Source organism: Pyrgilauda ruficollis, unplaced genomic scaffold, assembly GCF_017590135.1.
Source record: "Pyrgilauda ruficollis isolate IOZ18807 unplaced genomic scaffold, ASM1759013v1 scaffold25, whole genome shotgun sequence".
Lineage (NCBI taxonomy): Eukaryota > Metazoa > Chordata > Aves > Passeriformes > Passeridae > Pyrgilauda > Pyrgilauda ruficollis.
In genome coordinates this window covers 5,872,466-5,894,918 of record NW_024523822.1, presented here as the reverse complement: position 1 = coordinate 5,894,918, position 22,453 = coordinate 5,872,466, and the positions used below count along the sequence as shown (strand labels likewise).

The following is a 22,453-nucleotide window of genomic DNA, read 5'->3' as shown; positions in this document are numbered from 1 at the left end:
GCATGTCTGCTAGACTTAGTGCTTTTAAGTGTGGGAACAAATGGATTCCTCAGTCGTTATATTCCAGACAATTGTTTTGTCGTATTAATATATCAGAGAAGAAAGACACATGTACTGTATGAGCAATGAAGTTTTTCTTCCGGCAAAAATTATTTTTGGATTCTATATGTTGTACAGTGCTCCATCTTGGACAGGAGGGATGAAGGTCTGATTTTAGTCAACCTAATTTTTCTTAAACCTCTGTGCCACCCCTGGAGATTCAGTTTTCAGTGCATACAGACCATAGACGAAGAACAAGTTGACTTCTTGGAAATGACTTCTGATTTCTTCTCATCATGGGCCTGAGCACCATACCAGGCATGTAACTGTCAATGAGCTAAAAGAATGCCATATTCTACAGGGAGGAATTCAGGATTTCAAATTTTGACCAAGACTTTGTATGTTAAGACCTCTGCACTGGCAGAATGAGGCAGCTGTGCAAGAACATGGTCAACTTTCAGCAGCTTCACACTCTGCACATTCAGAAAAAAAGCACTACAGTATACATTTAATTTCACTTCAAATTAGTTACAGTCTGGAATGCACACTTAGATGTCTTCTCAGACATGGTCACGTAATGGATCTACAGGTCACACAAACAAGGTCCTCTCATAGTTATGGACTTTTGAAATCAGTAGCTTCTCCCACTTTTAGATATTGTGCTTAAATACATCTGGGGCAATACAGCTTGACTTGTCAACAATGAGCAGTAAGTAACTAAAATATGAGAAGTTCTTAGGCTGAGAAACATGTGCTTTCTTATTTTTGACACTTCAGCATCCAGCCAAATGTGCATGGTTTCAGTATTAGACAGGTCCTTCCATGCTACGGCCTCTTATTTTCTGTCATGCATCTCCTACTATACTGGATATAAATGATATAAATAGCAAATATCATATCATATAAATATCATTTAGGTGCTGCCAAAAGAAAAGAGAGAATTTCTGGGCAAATAAAAAAGTGCATGAGCAAGAGACTAATTCTACTCATTCTTTTAACATTCAAAATGGGGGGAAATATTTTTAATATTCCTAAAACCTTTTAAATTACTTAAAATACCATTTTGAGTATTTAAATCAGATTCTAATTGTCTGATAAAATCTCCAGAAACAAACTTGTTCATATTAGAAGATAGACACAATATAAGCTATTTCCCACACTTAGACATCAGCTTCTTGGTAGCTATTTCTCAATTGACAACCAATATTAGCATTTTCTAATCTGCTTTAAAGACCACATGAGATGACATGAGAGCCCAGTAGCTGAGTAGGAGGTTTATTGCAATCCCTTACTAGGTAAAAGAGATGAGTGGTCTCAACGTTCCAAAGTTAAATTTAGTGACCACATAACTTGTGAGCAGCACAAGATGAGGTTTTAAAAATCATGAGAACTAAAGACATGATGGTTTCACATTCATTTACAGAGATAACTTGTGCCCCTGTTTGTCTCTTCTGCATTTGTCCACAGTGTAATTTTCCACAGACTGGCTCTGCTCTGGTCCCCTAATATCCTAATCTTTCCCAGCTACAGGAAGCATTCTAAATAAACTTCCAGTTGTGAAAAAGTGATAAAAGAAAGGAATCCAAACAATACAAGTTTCTGAGCTCAGGAAGCTTTAAATATAAAAACGCAGGAATGAAGCCTTACCCCTTACCTCTGATAATTCCTAACAATGACAACAAAGCTCCAAAGGTGCTTGTAGGCAGAACACAATGAATAGCACTACTGCTCTGTATCTGAACAGCTTCTGAGGCCCAGTCCTGACAGCCTTACTTAGCTGTTGGCACTCTACAAGTCTTGCAAGGCAAACATATGTTAAAGTCCAAGGGTTTTATTCCTTGTGAGCACTAAATAAAATTCACAATACAGTGACAGCTGCACTGTTTGCTGGCAACCAGAATTGAACTGGTACCCTTAAGAAATGAACTAACTGTTGTGTTTGGCCCAAATAGCATGTTCCTTTGACTATGCCCATCTGAATTCTTAATTAGATTATTACATAACGATGCATAATAATAGAATTATTATGCAATTTTTTGTAATTTAAATCACTGTCAAATATATTTGGTGGGTTCAAGGAAAGGAAGCCATTAAAAATCAGTTAAGGCATTTTCCTAATTATGCTAGTTATCATTACCATTATGAAAACAATAAACAATTCCTTGTAAATCATTTCTATTTAATTATATATTTAACCTAGAATTCTAGGAGTATTTAGACAGATTCCATACAACAATTTATGTGATACACAGAACAAGATTGATTGGTCTCTGCTCACTATAGTCTCTGAACTATTCCAGGCAAAATACATAAATTAGTATGTGGTTACCAATGGGGATGCTAAGGTAATGCAAAATTTATTGCTAGAATCCAAGATAAAAGTTGAATCTAACAATTTATGCTGGTGCTTTACACAGGTTGGATTCCTTCCATGTTTGCTAACATAATTGAAATATACATTACATTATTCTTCAGAGTTAGGATATTTTTCCTTTAGGGTAAGACAAGCTACTAAGATTTCACATAACAGACTGATAAGAAAATTTGTTCTTTTAAATAAATTGTACTGTCCTTTGCCATGTTTTTATTGGAAGGAAGACACATATTTTGAATTATTGAATGGGCTGAATACATTAATCACTGGCTTTCAAGAAAAAAAGTCACAGGAATGAGGTCAAATAACTGTTATTAAAAAGCTTTGTTGCTGTGCATGCTCTCCCCAGACCCATGTTGTTTTTACACACAAGACATCCCATCCACTGCAACAAAAATGAACCTACTCTGATCTGAGCTCAGGGTTATATGCAAGATTATCCCTTTGTGACCTAGAAAATAAAACATGTACAAAAGAAAAGGAAAGATACATCAGAATTCTACACTGATTATGCCAGTCATTTTCACCACCCACACCATGGCTTGTTCCACTTTACTGCAGCAAACATGCTGCATAGGATGTGGGAAGCTATCATCCTCTATTATTTTCATATAAATAAGGAGCTGAAGGAAATATATTCTTAATAGGGAGTAGGCTTTAACTGTCTGCACCATTTTGAGGAGATATTTCTGCCAAAGGAACACATTGAACCTGAACTATTGTTCTCCATGCATTCACAACGTCAGTCTCATCTGTGTTTGGTAATGTCTGTCTCTGCTGAGCTTTCCCATCTGGCTGCTCAGGCCTTGCAGACAGTTTGCAGCAGCTGATCCAACAATAATGAGATGCTGTCTCCAGCTGCTCAGTTATTACTGCTAAAGAGATCTTTTAACAGTGACTCCACTAAGCCATTTAGTGGAATTGTGTTTTGAGTTTGTCTGCAGTTGTAGTAAATCTTGGGAGCTACACGTGGAAAGCAGAAAGCTACCCAGTCTAGCAGCACAAAGAATGTACTAAACTCATTAACGTGGTTATACAAAAATCTCACCCACAAGCAGCCAACGAACTTGAACTGAAGGTAGAAAGAGTCTGAAACTAAACTGGGACTCTTGAGAGTTGCATTTACCTCATTGCTCTGCCATAGACTTCCTGTATCTTCTAGAGCCATGCCAATGCCAGGAAAACATGTGAGGTTTTCAGGCACATGGCAGCAAGAGAAACTGGAAGCTTTTTTCCTTGAAGTTACTGGACTTTGTCTTTTCTGGATGGGTGAGTTACTGAAAATCACACTGGTAAGCTAAACCCCCAAGAGAAAAAATCTTATGAGTAATAGTTTCTAAAGCAGATCAGATAAACCACATCCTAAAAGGAAGCATGAAAGTAAGAAGTCATGTGTGACCAGCTAAAAAGAATGTGAGTGACCTGTGTCCTCCCATCACTTGTACCTGAATTCTCCATGAACACAAGAGAATGGCAATCCTCTAGCTGAAGACACTCTAAGGATAAACATGTGAGGAACTGTACAGCCCTGTGGTGCCTGATGGAGGCCCACAGGACTGTTGCCAATGCAAAGTCTGCCCTTAAATTGTGAAGCTGGTACAGTGGCTCTCTATAAACACTATGACTAAATGCAAATGCCTGCTGTCCTGGTGCCGAGCTACATGAGTTCCTGCTAAACTTTTTTTACTTGAATTTCAACACCAGTAAATTATTTCAGCAGATCAATTTTCTAGCTTTGCTCCTTCTTAAGTGATTGAAATACACAGAATCTTTTCCATACTTATGATTGAGATTTTACTACTCAGTGAATTCTTTATGCTGGGTCTGTTCAGTGTCTGTAATGACTTTGAAGGAGGATGTTGAGTTGTAATCTTTGGAGGCACCCAAAACTATCCACAACACTGATTGAAATTTGATTACAGTTTAAGCCAAAAAGCACTGGAGGGCAATAGGGAGAAATCAGACAAGATGAAATTATTCATTTGCATGGGTTTTGAGTGTTGTTTTCTAGGTTTATTTCGTGGTTTCAATACCATGTTCAGGTCAGGTAAAATTTTCAAAGCAATTACATATTTTGCTTGCCTGTATGTTCTCATTGACCTACAACAACTTTCCTAATGAGTGGAGGTTATATCCAAAATTATTCCTTTTCCTTTTTTCTTTTCTAGTAAATTACTCTAATAGTTCTGTCAGAAGCATCTCAAAAACTTATCCAGTTCTATAAAAATGTTACTATGTTTCAGTTGTCATTCTGTTATGAATATGCTCGGTGACAGTCAACCTTAATTATTAAAGTGCTCAACTCCTGCTGATAGGTCTTCATTCTTAGCTAGAGTCTTCAGCATTTGCAAGATACTTATTAAATGAAATTTAGTTACAGTTTGTCAGATCATTTCTGTGGGTGTAAAACATATGTGGTTAAAATGTCTGAAGCTGACTTAGAACCATCTAAGTCGCAATCATCCATCACAGCATTTATTCTGGTCATATTTTGATTCATCCACAATTTTTTCCAATATTAATTTCTTACAGTAAGATATTAGGACTCTTCATAAGCAGGAAGATATCTGTGTAGCAAAGATCTGGTCTTTTCTGTTCATGAATAACACCAGAGATAAGGAGGCTTAATAGCAAGAAACAACCTCTGCATATGGTGTAGCCCTACAGCACCACAGAACTATACAGAGCTATAAGGAAACCTCACTATCTCTGGCAGGGTGCAAGGGAAACACTCTGCACCACATTTCTTCACAGCAAAATCCTTCATCAAAACACAGACGTGTCTAAATAACACATGGAGATGTGGTTTGGATGTCATTTGAAAGCTGGTTCAGTATCCTTATATCACGAGATGCAAAAGCAATCACATTTGGTTTGTGTTGTCCAGAAGGTCATCAGCCAGAAGACACTGGAAGCCACCTGACATTAACACATTCAACCCTGGCCTAGTCAGCCTTAGAAAGAAGTGGAAATACACATCCTGCACCTGGCACGGCCTTAGGAATTATGGAAAAGGATTCCAGCATTAAAAACAAGGAATTTCCCAGAAATAATTTATATCACAGTCTTATTAAGTCAGCCTTTACAAGCCCACAAATCAGGATTGTGCATTAGAGTTCTAATGAATTGACAAGCATGGGATACTTCCATATTTTCATTTGATTTCCAGGAAGGCCTTGTCCCATTGTCAGTTTACTGGGTAAACCAGAGCAAGGAAGAAATCTAATGCAATATAAAATTCTGCTTTAATTTACAGAAGGGCTTAGCATATATCATTCAGAGATTTGAAATTGCAGAGTATTTATTTATTTAGAAGGGCTATTTAATTGTTTTCAACTCTTCAAAATATGGTTGTTTCATTGTCCTATCTAAACATGGTAACAACCTATTAGTTTAAAAAGACCCTCAAAACACATCCTCATCTAGGTTGTAGTAGCTCCAGCAAACCAAGTTATGCTGCTTTACTACAGCTGAGAACCTGTTGCTCTGTCTCCTAATATTCAAACTCCAGAAACAGATGTTTTCTCTCTGACTCCTACACCTCTCCTCACCCCAATGCTCTGGGAATTTTTCTTCCCTTTCAGCATTCTCTCTGCATTTAGAATTTTGGCCAAAGCTATTATTGCCAGCAAGGAAAGGTGATGAAAAGTGTCTGGCTTCAAGACTATCTCCTCTTCAATCACTTCTGCATGGAGACAGAAGTGGTGAAGGAGAAACAACAAACTGCTTCTGAGTCAATCACACACGGTGGTGCTGAACACAGCACAATTGCACATCCAGAGAAAATCCTGCTGTTCCTCTCACTGCAGAACCACCCTCAAAGTCAGTGGGAGTTTGCCAAATGAGCACAGCTATACAAAAAGAGCATAGCCTAAGTATGCAGACATTTCATCATTTCACCTGTGAATCTGTAATTGCACTTTGGATGATTTTCTCACAATTCATGGGCCAGACACACAAATCCCATCTTTCATTCCACCTCGTAGCAAGGACTTTTGACTGCCAAGGACACCAGGTCATGGCCTAAAAAATAAAAAGAAAACAGATGCCAGAATAGATTAGGAGGTCAAATGGAAGAACAGAGACATTTTAGCTTGGAGTCTAGCTATTAAAATGAACTACAACAAGCGCCCAGAATGTACACTCAGGGCAGTGTAGAATCCCACAACTCCAAATGCTGCTTCGCTTGCCCTTGTTTCACAGCCTACACTGTCCTACATACCCTCATAAACTCCAGCTTCTCTGCTTGCCTTTCAGAGGGCACGGACTCACACGTCAGTACCAGAAGAACCGAGCAGGATAGAGTCTTACTGCCTAAGCCAAGCCATCACTGAAGTCCAAGCTAAGTGGCCTACAGGGTTTACAAGAGACTTGGTTTCTCCCAGGGTTTTTCCAGGATATGCCTAAGGCCCAGGATCTACCTGAAGAAAAGCTTCTCAGAGCTCAATTCCACATGTTTCAATAAATTTCTCCAATCCTCTAACCGCAGCACTAAAGTCCAGCCTCAGATACTTTTGGGAGAACCAACAGCTTGCAAATACTGGTCTCTCCTGCCTCTTATTACTATTACCTGACCTATCTCCCACACAGACAGGGACTGCATAAAGAATCTTAAATCACTTCATTTAAAATTTCCTTCTTCAGATTATTTATCACCAACAATGGCATGAAAATATGGTCAGGTGGGCAAAAAGAACCTAATACATCAAATTAATTACAACAGAAGGAGTTTTCCAAAACTCCAAAAATCAAAATATCTTGTTTGTAAACTTGTAAGTATTACACCACCAAACTTTTCTGTGAAGGTATATAGATAGAAGAAAATGTGATAAACATTATTTCTGTTTGACAATATATTTACAAAGTCCTACTAATCCAGTATATCAAAGCTCTAGCAAGCTTATCTCTGAAGAGAACTGATTTTAAAATTAATGGCATCACAGACAGAAGAAACCAATAGACATCAGTAAGATAATTTGAAAAATTGCCTGAGCAATATGCCTTCTTCATATACCTTAACTGCTAAGAAGGGAAGTATGATTTTCAGTGTCTGTGACTGCAATTTCACCCCAGGGCTGCTAGGCCAAATATTCAATATACCACCTCTAGACCAAAATGCCAGCAACAGGTTGGCCCATAGTGACAATTTCAGGCTGCAAATGTTTTGTTTGTTTTGACAAAGAATCCCAACATGGTGCTGAGCAGCCTGAACATCACGGTGGTGGACAAATCCTAGTAGCAAGCCACAGCAGACGAGAAAAGACAGCATGGCTTTATTGTTAATGGAGCATGAAAAGCAACTTCATCACACCAATGTTTCTTCAGAAGCAAACCACATTCAGAGTGAAACGAGTCAGCAGAACAACAGCAATTCAGTGAGAGGAAACACAGAACAAGTATCAAAGCACACCCTGACTGCAGAGGTGACTGACAGCAGGAAGGAGCCAAGCAGCTGTGCCATTTCAGCTGGACAGAATTCCTGTTGTCTCTCAAGTTTCTTTTCCATGAACACAGTCTGAGCCACTAATCTACACTCTGTTCAACTGCTGAGCCATTTAATGTAAATTATTTCCTGCTCTTCATGAAAAATCCACAAGGTGATTTTTGCCAAAGCCAGGTATGACTCCACGCCCAGCAGAGAAGCAGTGTAAAACTACATTGCACTGCTAAAGAGCTTTCTGGCAATTTACCATGTATTCTTTGGTTCTGTCCCTTCCCTTGCCTTGTTTCTCCCTCCCACTCCAAGGCTCTATGAAAATCTGTGCAGCTTGAAGCTGCTGCACCAGTTCCTTGCTAGGAAATGGTGAATACAGTACCATCAGTCTGATGCACTGTTCCAGTATCAGTCTACCAAAGGCAGTAAGGAATACTCTGCCTGGAAGCACTGCTACTGTTAAAGTTTAGCTCCTGGATATGGCTTTTGCACATTAATATGGGGGTTGGACTGAAAATACCAAAAATACCTTGCAATACATTTTACCAATTTTTATGGATATTACTGACATTAATCCTATGAGAAATCAGAAGAGATTCCTGCTGAAATTCACACTTAAAACTAGTATGACACTGAAATAAAATCAGCAAGTTCAATACAGTCCTTCTGGGTATCTGAGAAACAGGTATCTGGCATTAATTGCAATAGATTTATTTGAGGATTTTAATTATATTAGTAAGGGTTAGTAACAGGAGGTTTTCCCACAAAAACGGCTCTTAAAGATTTTTCAGATACATGTTGAATTACTTGGAAGCACTAAAAATGCACACACAAACCTGAATTACTGCAAGAAATGTAACTGTGTTGTGCTTGTATAATGGACTTTATGGTACTGAAATTTATTTACAGATCCATGATGATGTGCTGTTGGACTATTTTTAACCACAACAATTACAATGTAATCCCAAAGTCAATTGATATTTTGGAAACTTCCACAGCGAAATTTAGTGTAAGAATGCTGCTCTAATTTTAGTAACAATTAATATTAACTCCATGTATTTTTTTTCTCCTCATGCAGTTATCTTAACTCTGCCCCAATATTAGAATTGGTTAACTGGTTAACTTCAAACCTAGAAAAAGAAATCAATGTTACCTAAACTTAATGTGTCAACCATAACTGTAGTTCACAGGTTCACACTGAATTTTATCATCAACTTCAACTCTGAAGTTCCTGTTTTTTTCACTGCTTTGGCCAAGAGGAAATGTGAACCAAAACTATTTCTTACTGCAGTGAGGTTATGCCACTTGGCACTGGCAGGATGTTACACCTGCATCCTTGTAACCTAACCCACACAATACAGTTGCAAATGCAGTTTATTAACTGTTTGTTCAGCTGGTGTGCCTGTACCTCCTTGTACCTCCACCTTTCAGACCTCATACAATCACAACCAGAGCATCTTGTGAAGCCAAAAATAAAACTACCACTGCTGCTCTTATCAAGAGATACTAGTTTCATTGTGAGTTAATAAAGTCAGCCTACCCTTGCTATTATCTTTCCATTTAATTAAAATGGAACACTAACATATGATTTTAAAATCACAGAAGCATTCATCATGCACAAGTCTCTCCTCAACCCCTTCATGTGTGAGTCAAAGATCTGAAACAGAAAGTGGGATGAAAAAAAACCCACAAGAGTACATCTGATCTTTGTCATCTGAGCCCACACACTGAAATGATCTCTAAATGCAAAATATTCACCTGCTGCTAAAAAATACAGCCTTGACAATGCAAAGGTCAACCAATCCATCCCTTCTTGTGTTGTAGACAGCAATGACTTGGCCTTTCCTTACAGATACACAGCTAGAGAGGTGTACAACTCCTAACAGCTGTGCTTTGCTGTGCATTTGGAAAGACAGATGCTGTCTTCATATCAGTGGTGGGGCAATCGAAATTACATACTGCTCCCCAGCACAGGACAGACCATTATATCTAAAATTCAGACCCATTGGAAACAAAACGATTTCATGCTCAGGCTTTGCACAAAACCAGTCACAGTCTCCAAGGCATAGTGAAATTCTGCAAATGGTGACAGTTTTTTGGAAGGAGAGTAAGAAACAGAGACTCCAGAAGCAGGTTACATCTTCTTTGGCTGCTTTCCTGCCATACAATAAATCTACTAATGATTTCTGATGTGGGTGAGAGGTGGGGGAAGAGGTAAATCACATTTGAACAAAGCCAAGAAAATCAGCTAAAATGTATGGGTCATTTGCCTGAATAAATGCAACAAGGCTCTTTCTGGGAATAAACTTTACTACTCACCTGCTCAGAACACAATGATTCCAGCTCCAATTACAGACAGGTGGCCAAACATATTTCTCAACCTCTTTCTGGTTTCAATGTTCCACAACTGCCAATCCAAAACAAACAAGAAACAAAAATTTGACAGCAGGAAGAAAGAAAATTTTGTTCCCTTCATTTATGTACAATTTGGCCACTCCCCAGTTCTGAGTTGACATAAGGAAAATTTCAAGCTCATTTATTTCACAAGTAAGACAATGAGTATTTCCAAATTTCGATATCTTTATCAGTGATGCAGACGTCAGACTGAATTGAAGGGGCACATACCTGTGAGTTTAAAGCTATTTATTTACATGTCAGTCTTTATGAGTTCATACGTGGAAGCATTGTACTCCAGTACCTTCAGATTGCTGACTCATGACTGCAGCAGGTAGGGCCAGTTCTTATCTAGCATCTCAGCTATAGTCACACAAAATCCTCTTGTTAATAGTAGTGTCACATAACAATAGGTGCAGATATATGTGTATAATCAGATTGAAGTCAAATTCTCAAATGTGAACCTAAAAGAGTGTTTTGAATTGAACTGTAAAGACGTTGACTGCTAGAGTGATCTTAGCAAAAGACATACAAGAAAAACATAGCCTATGCTGAACAAAATAATTTAATGAGAGTTCCTCTTACTAATGGAAAAATAATCAGATTGTCACTGGAAAACTGAATCATTAATCCAGTCATCAGCTTTTTTTGTTTTAGGAGTTCCAATACATGCAGCTAATTCTGGATGTCACTAGGTCTGGATGTTCAGTAAGGTAGAATATGATACTGGGAAGTGCTACATATGTTTTCAGCAGAGTTCTTCTGTAGTCTAGTTTACCTTTTCCATTTGTTTCTGCTAAAAAAAAAAAAAAATCAGTATCAAATGCTTTGGTAGCCACTTTAGTTAAAAATGGTGAAAGACTGAAAGAAAGTAAGTTGTCTAGTACTTGCACTTCTCCATCACTGATCCAAACTGCAAGGCATATTCCTTTATTATCCAAGCCAGATGTGAAATGTGTTTGGAGCTGGAATTCAAATCAATGCCTTCAATGGCTTTCAAATCAAGAGTCCATTCCAGATGTGTGCAGCAGGTCCTACAGTGACAGCAATGAGATTCTCAAGGATCCAGCCCAGCATGTTTAGTCTAGAAGAAAGCTACTAAAAATTACTGCAAAAAAACAGTACATTTTCTTTCTGCAAGAAAAAAGTAGATAATAAGCTGGGGTAAGGGGCAGTATGGTTTGGGGGAGAGATACCATGGAAAAGCACCTAGAGAGTTCTTCCATGAAAACTTTACTGGCAAGCATTCCACTTACATGAAGGAGAATACCTCTGACAAGCCCAGGTCTTTGTAAGTCTAATTTCCTCAGATGTGTATGTTTGCACAGCAGCATCTGAGTTACACTTTACCCACTAGAATTTTTAATCTCTCACCCAGGATTTTACATTGACACATCACCCACCCTAATTTCTTCCACCAGAAATGAGGCTCCTTCTCCAACAAATACAGACTCAAAAACAACCTTGTTCCAAGGTGATTCTTGTGACTGAGAAAGACATAGGAAAGAGTCTATATGGTACAGTTTTTCCATCATCTTTGAGTTAATGATAACATTTCCCCTGCAGATGGCAGGGGAAAATGCAGAACGTTATTAAGGAAACTCTGCTCCTCATCTCCAGGGCTTGCTCAGTAAATGTATGATGGGAGTACTGTTTCCATTGTCCCTGATGCTGGGCACATTGCACTTGTAAAACAAATCACTGTAATAATTAGCTTCAGAACACCCTGTTATGTCATGTAGGTCAGCAGCAGATGGTGTACAACATTTAATACCAAACCATGCATGACCCTTGAAACAAAGAATGTGCTACCATAATCCAAGGTCTGGCATCTTTTTTTGGTAACTGAAATTTCTCTGAATCCACCGGCCTGTTTAATTATAGACCTGCCTGTTGCAGCAGAAATCATTTCCATAGACCACTGTTGCTATTGTTGTCAGCTTTGGGACATACCTTGTGCATTATCAGTGTATATCATACCAACAAACCTTTATCCTGTTCATGGATGTACACGAACACTTGTAAAGGTATGTTGAAAAAATCTTCCCAGGGACAATTATAAACACATACACATAAATAGTTTATTAGAGCTTACGAAGTGCTCAAAATCTTCAGACCTGAGATTTGTATGTATTTATGTGTAACTTTTGAGTGTTTAATTTTTGCCTTCTCTCCAAAAAGACATAAGTCAGAATATAGAAGGTGTCACCCAAACCACAAACTATGTCACTGCTGTCTTCCAAAAAAAGGTATTTCAAAGTCCACCCAATGAAACTGCTGCTGTGGTTACTGGCTATGAGATAGCCAAGGCTGATTGCTGAAACATTTAACTTACTTTTAAGTGGAGGCAGATCTATTTGATTTGAAAGTTGTATTGAGATCTATAGCTGAAGGAAACTATATGAGAGTTATGTCCTGCAGCATTTTATGTGAAGGGGACATATCACCATCTTTCTTGAAACACACAGAAGAATTCACAGTCTGTGAAAAAACAACACATTGGAGGAATTAACTTAATCATTGCACCAGCCAGTAGTATAAAGCCTCACTTCTTGCTCCAAAGGTGTGGACAGTGGTAACACTCCTAAGCTCATTTTGGGTGCCCTCTTGACCTCCTGTATTTGAAGCTTCATCACACACAAATCAGTAACGCAAAACACCACCATTTTTTTCTAGGGCCTAAGCCTTTCACATTCTCATTATATTTGCATCTACACAGTTCAGAGGATGCTTGAAGGGCCTAATTTATCCTGGGTAGGCTCAAAACACTAGACACACTAGACCAGGTAGAAGCCACATTTCGCCAGCTTTTTGAAACCTCCATGAATTCAGTCAGGTAGAACTGAGAATAGGGTCCACTATATTTTGTTTAATGATTAATATAAAATATGGTGGTTTTCTGGTTTTTTGCCTTTGTTTTTGTCAGAATTTGCTATTAGCAGAATTGTTCCTGTGTGCTTTCCTGCTCCAAAACCCCCTTATACAGTAATTAATTCTTTTACTCTCTGTGTAGTTTATTTCCCCATAAATATCTGCCCCACCGACACCTAACCACAGGAAAAGGTTTCTAAAACAAATGCTCTTCAATCACACTACACTAAGCTCATGACAGCACAGTAATGAGAAACAAAAGCCAATACAGGTGTGAGAAAGAAGAGTCATCTTTTGTGGTCACTGTCTACATTAGGCTGTGAAGACTCCTCAGCACTATGAAAAAATCCAGATTATTAGTGCTTTTAATGACTTAATGCTAGATTCTCATGTATAAGAAATTATATTGCTGTAGTGTATAAAGCAAAATGCCAAAGACACACATTTTTGCAATTTTCTCTGTGTTTTTGAAGCCTTCTTCAAATTATTCCCCAGAGGGTAGTAATTACAATGAGTCTTAAAAGTTTCAAGGGCAGATTATGATATTTACCTCTACAACTAACCTCTCTGGTTCAAAAAAGAATTCAACACTGATAGAATATTTGTACTCTGTAAATATACACATACACATCCTACATAAAATTTTAATGACAGCTGTGGAAAACTTGCATCATAAAACCCTTCCATACTCTGTCCTTAACCTTATCCCCTATTCCAAAATTCAATTGGACAGACAGCAAATATTTCTCCTCTCAGCTGTAGTACTCCTTCTTTCTAAAGATGAGCAAGTAGATTACAGAGATTTTCTTCTGTGTCTAAAATTTTGTGGAGTTAATTAAGAAGGTTTGCAGGAATGACCTCAGATCTGCACAATGGGATTTGTAACACTGCATTCTAACCCTAAAAAGGTCAAACATTACTGAAAAAAAACTTGTTCAGGAAAAAAAAATGTATTTCTAATATCTAGATATTTTATTACTTTTGAAAAATTTTCAAAGCCTTTCTGAATCCTACCAAGTAAAATAATTCAAGAGATTTAGGGCACTTAATTGTAATAGTCAATGAATAGTAACATTTCTGAAGTTCTGTATATAATTTTCTTCTTTAATGATGGTAGCTGTTAATACCCAATGAGGCAGTAACAGATTAAATCATCTCTAACTCATTCCAGAATTCTCTATTCTTGTAATTCATCTAACCCAAATCATACTGGTTACCCTTTCAGCTCTATTCACCTACTTCGTAGGTACATTAATATGCATAACAGACATGTTAATATGCATAACAGGCACATGTTAGCAGGCATTTCTTAGTGAAAATTAAATTTCATTGTGCCATTTTGGTTTTTTTTTACCTGGTTAATAGCGAATACCATTGATTTTTTACAATATTTTGGTACTCAAATGCCTGCATCAATTCTCAAAATGAGACTCAGGAAGTGATAAGTAGTACTGTCCCATCAAACTACTCAATTAACAAGTAGGTGGGTGGCATCAAACCTGGTATTCTTAAAGCCTACATTCATTTGTCATCAAGGGAAAAAAAACCACTGGGATTTATCCTTATACTATTGCTCTGAAATGAGGCTTATTTGCACTGAGAAAAGCAGTGAAAGAAAATACAAATCTATCACATAAACCCCAATTTCTTCTACGTGGGGTGAAATCCAGATTCATAAAGAAAAATAGCCAGAGCACCAAAACAAACCATCTGTACAAGACAGAAGACACCAAAATATTAGTCTGATATTTAATGAACTCTATCACACCCAAGTAAGTATGGGAATGCCTGCATAATTTCTGTTCAGGTTCCCCCTGTTTTCAAATCACTTGATCATTCACACTCCCTAATGCCCAGTCATTCACAGGATATTTTATGTAGTAGATTAATCAACTCCCCCGCAGATGAAACCAGCAACAGTGCTAGGGAAAGTCTGACCTTTCCCTACAGGCAAGAGCAACAAAACTCCACTGTCTCTGCATGCCCTGATCTCATGTACTCAACAGTCCATGTAACACACTTCCCCTGCCCCTTCCACGGCACAGCCCTACACGGCTCGGAGTGTTCTGAAACAGAAAAGCTGACAGGAAATTAATGTCTTAGGACGACCAGTGTATCAGATGGGGGCCAAAGGAGAACAAGGTAAAATGCTAGGGGTTAATCACACTGAAAAAAGCTGGAATACTATGTGTTCAGAGGTTGTGAGAACCCTAGAAATAGCTGTGGGCAGGTAGCTCTCAGACACTTTGTACTGTTCTGTAACACTTACTGGAAGAGATGGATGCACTTGCTTTTCCAGTGTAGATGTAGACTGTAGCATCTTATTTTCCAATTTTCTAAAAATTGGAATGTGCCTTTCCAGATGCAACTAATATTTTCCCAGACCTTCACATCACCACCTACTGCAATGCTATATCCAACCTCTGGGACCATCGGAAGCTAACCTGAAGTGAAAATATGACTAAATTAAGAAGTCAGTTGAAAAATATATTTAAATATCGTGGATAACACAAATCCCACCAAAGGACTCAATAGTCATTACACAAAAGCCTCAAAACAGCCCGTCTCTGAGATGGGAAATGAATAACAAATACAGAATATCAAATTGTGTTCAAATCATATTGCTCTAACCTGAGAGACTTGAGGTATTTTTCCTTCCATAAAACATGATTTCACTGGTAATGATCATACACACTTTAACAAAGCTCTTTGAATAAGGCCACCTTAGCAGTGGAAGAAGGTCCAAACCTGTACATCTGGAGTTACTGCCTGGGTCACCTGTAAAACCTTAGCGACCTCTTGTCCTCTTCTGAACTGGCATTTGGACTAGTGCTATGAGCTTGCCGTCAGGTTTCCTGGATGCTGTCAGTAAATCTATCTGTGAGGGAAGAGCAGTTCTGTGGTGCACACACTGCAGGGCCATTGATTACAGCACGACACCCCCCGGATGTCAGAGCCCTCCCTCAAACCAGGCTCACAGACACTCCACTCTGTGATCCCATTCCCTAAACCAGTTCTGCAATATAAAGTGGAAAATAGCTACAATATATTCTATATTCTGAGGAATATTATCTTGAAAATTACGTAGCATTTCCTTGGGTATGAAAGAAAGAGGTGATGCAGCAAGAATAAAGAAAGAGAGATCTGAATCATTAGGTCTTTAACCGAGATTCAAAGACTCAGATCAGCTCACACAAGACAGGTACATCATCATCAATTCCTAATAATATGCATTTCTTCGCAATGGTCACTGAGATAAATGTTCTGATGCCAATTTTCTGTTTGTTCTGTAATTATTTATATATAGTAATGTGAAAATGCAGCGGATATTTTTATCACCCACTCAAGATTAGTGAATTCTTTCTGTCCAATGTCTGTGAAATCTGCCCTTCCATGCACAGTCTGTGTTACTCTTCTTCAAAACCCTGCTGCAATATGACAAGAAAGGTCTTAGAAAAACATAACTGGAAAATAGAAATGTTTCTCCTTTATATATTCCAGCTGTTCTACAGCAGGCCTTCAGCTTTCAGAGGCATTTTCTGTAAGATTTATACTGACAACTTGGCAGAAAGCTAATCACATTGCTTGGATATGTGTCCCTCTAAAATTAGAGCAGACATTTCTGTGGAAAATTGATTGTGTATGCAAGGAAGTAATATTCTGTCCCACAGAGAGACCACACACACTCACTGGTATGTGAGAAGATTCTATTTTCAACAGACTATTCTCAACAGATCCCATTCCTTTATAGTAACAGGCTGCACAAAGTAAATAGTCATTTATTACTGTATTTGAGAAGATAAGTAGATTTTCATATGGGTTTAGCCAAGACTGACTTTCAAATGGTTTTAGGAAGAACTCACATTTTGGTCACACCATAATGTATTGCAAAGATGCCCATACCACAGTTTAGGAAGTGATTGTTGTAGTCCTGGATCTAGAACTCTGAATATATTTGCTCCAGCTCAAATTTCTATGTGTATGTTACAGTATAAATCTAGGTTTACATAGAATCCACATGAACCTCATGAGGTTCAATAAGACCAAGTTCAAGGTGCTGCTCATGGGTCAGGGCAACCTCCAGTATCAACACAGGCTGGGGGATGAACAGATTGAGAGAAGCCCTGCCCAGAATGATTTGGGGGCACGGATGGATTAAAAGCTGGACATGAGCTGGAAATGGGCAGTTACAGCCCAGAAAACCAATTGTATCCTGGGCTGCACAAAAACTGTGTGGCCAACAAATTAAGGGAGGTGATTCTTCTTCTCTGTTCCACTCTGGTGAGATCCCACCTGGAATGCTGTGTCCAGCTATGAGGCCTTCAACACAGGAAAGACCTGCTGGAGTGGGTCCAGAGCAGACCCACAAAAGTGATCAGAGGGCTGGAGCACTCTTCTCTGGGGACAGGCTGAGAGATGTGGTTGTTCAGCCTGAAGGAGGGACCCTGGGGAGTCCTTATTGTAGCCTTTCAATACTTACAGGGGGCTGATAAGAAAGAGAAGCACAGACCTTTTAGCAGGGCGTGTTGTGATGGGACAAGAGGTAATGGTTTTAAATTAAAGGAGGGGAGATTGACACTAGGTGTGAGGAAGAGATTTTTACAATGAGGGTGGTGAAGTAGTGCAATACGTTGCCTGAGGAGGTGGTGGATGCCCCACCCCTGAAAACAGTCAAGGCCCAGCTGGACACGGCTCTCAGCATCTTGACCAAGTTGAAAATGTCCCTCATCATTACAGGTGGTTTGGACTAGATTTAAATAATATTCCATCCAACCCAAATAATTCTATGACTCTATTTAAACAGAACGACATGTACTCATCTTCTAAAAGATGTTTTCATTATAAGAGAAAAATGTTTTCTGTACATTACTTCATGGAAAGAGTTTATCATCTCATCAAAAAAGAGCAGTTACATTCCATTTCTCTGTTGGCTAGATTGCCCTAAGACTATTAAAACAATTTAGTTGTTTATGTTAAGAGTTTTAAAATTTACTGACTCTCCAATCAGTTGATAGAGGAGGGAGAGAGAGGAAAGAAAGCACTGTTTTTTGTTGAAAGGAAGAATTTCAAAACTAGTTTGTTTATTAAGAAAATTAAATGATTGTCCCAAGAATCAGGTTTCCCAGAATGATACAAGAGCACGGTCTCTAACCAACATCCAGAGATGTTCAAGATTACCACTATTACAAAGCATCAGACGACAACCCTAATTAGTCCATCGATACTGATACCACCACCTCCTCTTCTTAGAACTTCAGTTTAATACCCCCACAGAAATTTCTCAATCATATGAATTAAGGATTATAAAATGCTATAAAAAAAGATATTAGGTATGCATTTCTGAAGCAAGTTCACTTAATAGTTATGGTTAAAAGAGTAATTATGTGAAAGCAGCTATTAACCTCTTCATATCAGCTTTGGAACTGGTGCAATCCAAGGGAGGAAAGAACACAGAAATTATAACCACTGACTAAAAAGTTCCATCTTAGTATTTGAACTGTCACAAGGAGATAGCAGTAAAGTAGAGAAGAGGTTTTGAGTGTCATATTATGGCAATAGATTTTTAAACATAAGTACCAATGTTTCACACAAGAAGTCAATTTTGTACAGAAGAGAAACTAATGAAGGTGGGTAGCTGAAGCATAGATTTATGGTCCAAAAAGGCATGGATACTGCCTAAAAAAGAGAAAAAAAATTGTGTGTCAGTGTTCACTATAAAGAACAAACTGATAAAGTGTACAGCAATAGAAAATAACACTTAAACAGGAAGTGTTCTGAAGTCTTTGTTTCACATGTTAAGCAGATTCCTTGTGTTCTTTCAACCTTGATCAAAATCTGACCACCTATTTTCACAACAATGTTCTCAGAAAGGTACTTTTTGGTAAATTTTTTGGTAACTTTTTCGGTAACTTTTTCATAGCACCTCATTCTGTCTGTGTGTCAAAATCAACAGCTACATCCTGAAGAACTGAAGCAATTATCTTCTTGTTAAAGCAAGTGGGAAACTGAGTCATTCTTGTTCTTCATGAATATTTCTTTCAATATACGCTTTCTCTCAGAGGTAACAAACTCATCTTGGGGGCTTCATTAGTTTAGTCTTGATTTTAGCTTACAGGATAATAACCTAGGGAAAAAGAAAAAAAAGCTGAATCAAATAAATGACAAAAAAGTTACTTCTGACTTTTCTCCAGCAGACATTTCCTAAATGGACCTTCTCATGTTATTGTTATCCATGTCAATAAGGTAGTATCCTCATAACTGATTCCAGGCAAAAGACAAAGTAAAAAAACACATCAGAAAAGCAAATATTCTGTCTGCGCCTTTGAATATGGAATAACTCACCTATTAATTTGATGTTTCAGCTCTCCTGTTATTCCTTCCTTCCAAACCCGTTGCAGCATGACTGCTAGGTAGAGAAGTTTTCACGATAGAGAATTTCTTAGGCATCTGAGCTGTTACTGTAAAAACAGTTTGAATGGAAAAAATTCCTTTTAAAAATGTGCATGGGAATACACGTCAAGCACTTTTTAGAACAGCACTGATTGTGTAAGAGCAGTACTCAGAAAGCAGATCTGTACACTAAGGGGGGCAGTGTGAATACTGACATTTGGAGCAGTCACCCTGCTTTCCTTCTGTCAGTGAGGAAAACATATTTCTACAACACTATTCATCTTATCCTAAAAGAGATGTCTAAACAAGATCAGATTGATCATTCCCTTTATAAAGAATGCCTTTTTACTACTGCAGCTCATGTCTGGCCTTAGGTTGATTGACTAGTTGCAGGAAAATCCTGCTTGTTAGAAAATTAACATCTGATTTCCCAGGACCACACAGGTTTTCTCCAGTGCCTGTAGAGGCAGCATGAAGAACTTTCTATTCAAGAAGACGGAAAGACTTCAAACTGCTTTAGAGACAGAGTTTCCTAGACCTGAGCATGCATTAGTGAAAAGCTCTGGTATTCTCCTTAGTAGAAAATAGAATTACACTTTCTGACCATAACCATGGAAACATATCCAGAACACTTAGGAGCATCTTTTATTCGTTTTCTAAATATTTCAATTATTAATCAAGAAGTCAACCATGTGAAGCTCCCTACATCTTCCAGGAAGCCCTTTGTGGACACGCAGCATGCAAACCCTTCCCCAATTTCCCCCAGCACTGCTGGAAGCCGGAGTCAGCGCTCTCAAAGCTCATTCGACGTTCCGTCAGCTCCCTCTGTTGCTGACGGAGGGAAACAGCCTCCCCTAGAATCGTCTCTCCTAGACCGACCCAGAGTACTGGAAGTTTGATTTGCACTCTAAAGGCCCTCCAGTAGATCTCTTCTAAGGTGGGTAGAGTGTGGGTGTCCCCTGGGCGGCGTTCCTTTGTCAATTAATAAAGCCTTATGCATTTGAGAAGAAACAGCCATGCAAGGCAAGCTCCTCCTCCCATGAGTGCACACCACACCAAATCCAGGCCTCTGGACTGCTCTGCACTTTTGGCTGGGTCTGCAGGAGCTGCACATGCGGTAAAGGAGAAGCAGAAGGAAGCAAACGAGAGGTCTGTTTGAGCTCTCCTACCCTTCTGGCAGTTGTTGATAACTTTTCCAGATGTGAACATGCTGGTAAAGACCCTGTGGCCTCTTGCAGTCCCATGGAACTTAAAACCATGCCTGGGTGTCCCACATCACAGCAAAATAAGACTAGTCTGCCAAAGACACTTCTTGGCTAGGGATAAGACCAGTTTTTTTCTCTTTCCTTTCACCGCACTCAGTGTCAGCTGTCTGCGCAGCCTGCTGCCCTAAGCCGTCTGCGCACTGGGAAGGGGAACCCTGGGTACAGCTTTCCTTTCACCACAGCAGCATGCTCCTGTGAGAAAAATCACAGAATCAATTAGGTTGGAAAAGACCTCTGAGGTCATCAAGTCCAGAATATAACCTAACACCACCATTTCAGCAGACCATGGCACTAAGTGCCACACCCAGTCTTTCTTTAAACACTGCCAGGGATAGTGCCTCCACCACTTCCCTGGGCAGCCCATTCCAATGTCTAATTACCCTTTCTCTGAAGAAAGTCCTTCTGATGTCCAACCTAAACCTAATGGCTTGGGCTATTTCCTCTTGTCCTGTCGCTGGTTGCCTGGCAGAAGAGACTGACCCCCACATGGGTGCAACCTCCTTTCGGGCAGCTGTAGAGAGTGATAAGGTCTCCCCTGAGCCTCCTTTTCTCCAGGATAAACACCCCCAGCTCCCTCAGCAGCTCCTCAAAGGATTGGTGCTGCAGACCCATCACCAGCTTTGCTACGCTGCTCTGGACTTGCTGCAGTACTTCGGTGTGAATTTAAAAAATGAGAGGATGCTGTCCTGGAGCTTGCTGTGCCTGGGCAGCCTGCACAGACAGCTGCGCTGCCGGAGCCGCTGCAGTGGGAAATAGGAAACACCGACACTCACCTCGCACAGATTCCCGGCCGTAGGCTCTTTCAGAAATCCCTGCGGAGGCCTTCCTCCCTCCACCCGGAGTGCTTTCTGCGCGCTGTCCTGGCCCCCGGGCCGTGCCGCTGCCATCGAGTGCCGCACCGATCCTTCCTCGGCCGCCCCCAGCCTGCCACCTGCACCCGCGGCAGGACGCCAAAAACACAGGTTAGCCAAGGCTTAATGTCAGCCTGGCCTTAGTTCGTGTTGTTTTTAATTCTGCCGTGGCCTTGCCTAAGAGCGACAGCCGCGGATGCCGGGCTGAGCGCGGCGCCGGCAGACGGTCAGACGCGCCGAGAAAGAGCGAGCAGACTGGGGGAAATAGTGCAAAACAAACCTTTCTGCTCACATATGTACAGCTGAGTCAACTGGCACAGAAAGCCTGTGTCAGGGAAGAAAAAAAATTTAAAAAAAAAAAAAAAAAACCTACATTTGTGTCACTCATGCACTAAAGCTGCATCACTGGCTTTTGGTGACCCAAGGCACCTTCAGCCACATAGTAACATAGGTTTAGGGGTCTGGGGGTTTCCCAGAGGGGGACTGGTTTTCTGCCTGGAACAAAGCAGGTTCTCTGATCTCCACCCGTGAAAAAGAACTTAGATCTCTTCTGATTTCTGAACCTTCTCACTACCACTGCAGCTTCCTCATGTCATTATTTTTAAGGTTATCTATCTTGTATTTTTAATATATTAAGGGACACTAAGTAAAGATTAAATTGGTCTTTTTACTTGCATTTTTTCAAATCCATTCATAGAGCAATTTGTGTCAGAAAACCATAAAACTTGAAAAACCTATCACAACTTAAAATGTAAGAGCCCAGACAATATTAAACAACATATTTTGGGTTTTAGACAAATTTTGAGCAAGATTTTAGTTTAGAGTAACAAAAGGA

At 39.4% G+C, this 22,453-nt stretch overlaps 1 protein-coding gene across 1 annotated transcript; it reads right to left on the bottom strand.

Annotated features, from left to right (window-relative positions):
* Nucleotides 1-2,775: 2,775 nt before the first annotated feature.
* CDC20B (cell division cycle 20B) lies at nt 2,776-20,791 on the bottom strand. Its single transcript, XM_041470934.1, is given in 16 exon segments — nt 2,776-2,864; nt 5,526-5,616; nt 5,618-5,635; nt 6,314-6,436; nt 7,428-7,645; nt 8,136-8,206; nt 10,178-10,254; nt 11,129-11,175; nt 11,178-11,247; nt 11,250-11,328; nt 12,756-12,812; nt 12,814-12,856; nt 15,467-15,551; nt 19,226-19,236; nt 19,460-19,570; nt 20,672-20,791. Coding segments are annotated over 16 exon segments (1,230 nt in total). The 5' UTR covers nt 20,712-20,791.
* Between the last annotated feature and the right edge of the window lie 1,662 nt (nt 20,792-22,453).